The sequence below is a fragment of the Chlorella variabilis genome (genome assembly GCF_000147415.1).
Source record: "Chlorella variabilis unplaced genomic scaffold CHLNCscaffold_75, whole genome shotgun sequence".
In the NCBI taxonomy this organism is placed as follows: Eukaryota; Viridiplantae; Chlorophyta; class Trebouxiophyceae; order Chlorellales; family Chlorellaceae; genus Chlorella; species Chlorella variabilis.
The window spans coordinates 1-3711 of NW_005435016.1; the positions used below are offsets into that span (position 1 = coordinate 1).

A 3711-nucleotide genomic window follows, 5' to 3' on the forward strand; every position below is an offset into this window, starting at 1 on the left:
GGCAGGCAGGCGGTCTGGTGAGGGTTTTTGCGGCTGTGAGCAGCCATTCTGGCCTCCCAGCCGGACGCACAGCCTAACACCCCCCAGCATGCCTCACCCTCGGCGTCGTTGTCGGTGCTCAGGCGGCTGGGGACCCTCTCGTGCTCTGCCAGGCTGGACGCCGAGGGCTCGACAGCCAGCGGGGCGCCGCCCCTGCGGCTGGCGTCGCGGCACCCAATCGTCAACAGCAGCGTGGGGGCGCCACCGCTGGTGGACACGCCGCGCCCGCCTGATCCCGACACAGTGAAGGCCTGCTGAGCCTGGCCGTCGGGTGCAGCATAGTCTGCCAGATCGAGCGTGAGGGTGCCCAGGGGAGGGCCGGATGCGGGCTTGCCACGGTCGTCCACCGCCACCACCGCCACCTGCAGCTGCTTGGCCTGAAAAGGGCCCAGTCCCTTGCCGCCAGCCCTCTTAGCCGCCGCCGGGTCCTGCTGGGGAACAAGAATGGAGTGTACTCAGCAACAGGCGTCTTCAAAACAGGCAAGGTTAGTCCGGCTGGCAGCGGTGGCAGCAGCGGCAGCGGCGGGTGTGGCGGCACCTGGTAGAGGGTAGCCGGCAGCTCAGGGAGCATCTGTTCTTCGAAGACGTAGGTGGCCAGGTCCCCGCTGCGGGGCCCGGCAGGCGCTGCCGCCCGAGTCGTCCCGCTGTGAGAGCCCCGCTCATAGCGCACGCACACGCTGCCGGCGGTGGATGTCCATGTGAGGTTGTGGACGTGCAGGAAGAAGGTGAAGGAACAACCCTTGCCCTTGTGTTTTTTCAGCAGCCCCATCGCATGGATCTGTCAGGGCGTAGAACCAGAAATGTTGATGGAGGTGGATCCGCAGCGGTCCATTATCAATGGGAAGCGATATTGCCCATGCCGCGTCTTGGTCAGAATGGCAAGCCGCTGACGTGTCGGCCGCCGCAGCAGACAGAGCTCAAATTTTGTTGCTGTTGTGGCTGGTCTTACAACAGATGCATGCATTCAGAACAGGGTGCAGATGCAACAGACACACGAATGCACAGCAGAATCATGTCGGGCCATGGGGCCCAGCAGGCTGGTGAGCGAGCGGGTGGTGGCGGTGGCGGCTCGAGTGGCAGTGCCGCAATGCTGCATGCTAGGACGGGAACAGGTAAGCAGGCATGGCGCCCGCCAGAGTGCCGCCTGACACTGTCGTGCCACTGCCGTTGCCCGCCTGTGTCGACTCCAGCGGGGGGGCGTACGCGTTGCCAGCCTTGGCGTGCAGCAGCGGGCGGTAGCCGCCTGTGGACCGCACGCGCTGCACAGGAGCCGGCGGCAGCGTGGCGGGTGTGTGGGGCTGCGCGGCGGTGTAACCGTAGCCGCCGGCCGCCTGGTAGGCGCCGCCATCGGAAGGTGGCGGCATGCCAGCAGAGACGGCCTCAGGTGACACCTTGTGTGCCGCCACCGCCACCTCGGGCTGGTGGTAGCCGTACTGCTGGTCGCTGTACGTGTACTGCTGCAGCAGCGGCGTCTGCTGGCCGTACGCCTGCTGGGGCGCCTGCCGCCCGCCGTACGCCTGCTGGGGCTGGGGCTGGGTGTACGTGTACTGCTGGCTGTACCGCTGGTCGCTGTAAGCCTGGTGGGGCTGGCTGTAGGAGCTGTTCCGCTCCTGGCCGCTGTACTGGGGCTGCTCCTGCCCCTGCTGGCCGCTGTAGGCCTGCTGCTGGTAGTACTGTCCCTGTGGCTGCTGGGGGGCCTGCTGAGCCTGCTGGTGAGGCTGGCCCTGGGAGCGCTGCAGCGGGCCAGCATGGAACTGAACTGCCACAGGCTGCTGCTGGGGCTGGTACTGCATCTGGTACTGCGAGGAAGCTGGCTGTGCCTGGTACTCAAAGGATTGAGGCGGAGGTTGGTACTGCGCTGCACCCTGGTACTGTGCGTGCTGCTGGTAGTGGTCGCCGCTCGAGGCATAGTGCTGAGGCGGCGGCGCCGCCTCCTCCCGCGCCCGCGGCACATGGTACTGCTGCGGCGCCGCCTGCTCCGCGTGCGGCGGCAGCGGCAGCGGCAGCAGCCCGCCGGCGGCAAGGCTGCCAGCGGGAGTGACGCCAGAGCCGTCGGCATGGCTGTGCCCCACTGCCGCAGAGCCGTGGTGTGGCTGCGGTGGCATGGCCGCCGCCGACTCCTGGACTGCCTCCTCGGCAGATGCCGCGGCCCTCGCGGCGGCGCGCTTGGCCTGCCTGCCCTTGCCAGGCTTGGCTGCAGCTTTGTGGGATGCTTGCGGTGGCGGCGCCTCGTGCCCGCCGTTGGCCGCGCTCAAGTCGTCGGTACCTTCAACGTCAGCGGGGCCAGAGGCAGCTGCGTGCTGGCTGCCGCGGGAAGGTGGCGGCGCGTATGCCTGGAAGCCGGTCCTGACGCGCCGCCCGGAGCGCTCCCCGCTGGCAACGCTGGCAACGCTGGCAACGCTGCCGCTCCTGGCGGGCAGGAAGCCTGCCGGCAGCGGCGGCGGCACCAGAAGCTGCTGCTGCTGCTGCTGCTGCTGCTGCTGCTGCGTGGGGGCTGGCTCCTGCGGTTCGGCATCGGGGTACGGCGCAGGCGCGGCCTTGCCGCGGCCGCCCTTGGCTTTGCCCAGGCCCTTGCCGCGGCCCGCGGCGGCCAGCGCGCCCTCGCCGCGCCCGCCAGACTGCGGGCGAGCTGCCACCAGCACCGCCGCCGCCGCCTGCCCTTCGCGAGATGCCGGCCGGGGCGGCGGCGGCGGCGGCGCCACCTGCACGCCGCCCGATGCGGGGCGGGGGCCCGGCGGCGGCGGCGGCGGCGGGCCGTTGCCCGACCCAGGGCGTGGCCCTGGGGGCGGCGGCGCCGGCTGCGACGCTGTGGGGGCGACGGGCTTGGGTTTGAGTGGCTGGGTGGCCAGGGAGGGGAACTGGGAGGCATCCGAACCCTGGCAGGCGGGGAAGGCGGGCAGACAGGAAGGCAGGGTAAGGCAGCGGGCAGGGGTAGGGGCAGAGGGGCAGGGGCAGAGGCAGCGGCAGGCCAGGCAGGCGGGGCCCTCGCCGTGCATCCCTCCCTCCCTACACACTGGGGAGGCTCCGCAGCTCCTCCCTCCCCTCCTGCTGCTGCTGCTGCTGCTGCTGCTGCTGCCACGACTGCTGGTGCTGCTGTGGCCACGACTGCTGGTGCTGCTGCCGCCACGACTGCTGCTGGTGGTACTGCCGCCACGACTGCCGCTGCCGCCGCCCTGCAGGCTCACCTCGGGGGCGGGGCGAGACTCTTCTGCCATGCGCCGGCTCTCCTCCAGCGCAAGGCTCATCTGCACACGAAACAGGGACGGCACAGCAGCAGGCAGCCAGCAGGCGTGGGTGCAGAGGGGGGGATGGCGGCGGCCAGGGGCGTGCTGCCCGGGGGCGTGCAGGCTTCCTCGCCTCGCTGCCGGCTTCCAAAACTGAAAGCCATCCGAAACTACCCATCTCACGTACACAGACCACACACCCACACACACCCTGCCGCTGCTTCCCGCCACCTTCCCACCTGTATCGCCTCCTGCAGCGCCAGGTCCTCCTGGTACGCGCGGTACTGCTCCAGCCCCATGCCGTGGGCAGCCGCCTCGCGCGCCAGCGCGCCGCCGCCGCCGCCGCCGCCGCCGCCCGCCGCCGCCGCCAGCGCCGCCGCAGATGGGCGGTCTGACCCTGGCAAAGCGTCCTGCGGTGGGGGGAGTGAGCAGGGGGGTGGTGTGGCAG

General features: G+C 70.6%; 1 protein-coding gene across 1 annotated transcript; it reads right to left on the reverse strand.

Moving 5' to 3' along the window:
* Positions 1–1136: 1136 nt before the first annotated feature.
* CHLNCDRAFT_144646 (hypothetical protein) lies at positions 1137–3673 on the reverse strand (the record flags this gene model as incomplete). Its single annotated transcript, XM_005842694.1, has 3 exons — positions 1137–2915; positions 3225–3284; positions 3503–3673. Coding segments are annotated over 3 exons (2010 nt in total), but the record flags the coding sequence as incomplete, so codon positions are not given.
* Between the last annotated feature and the right edge of the window lie 38 nt (positions 3674–3711).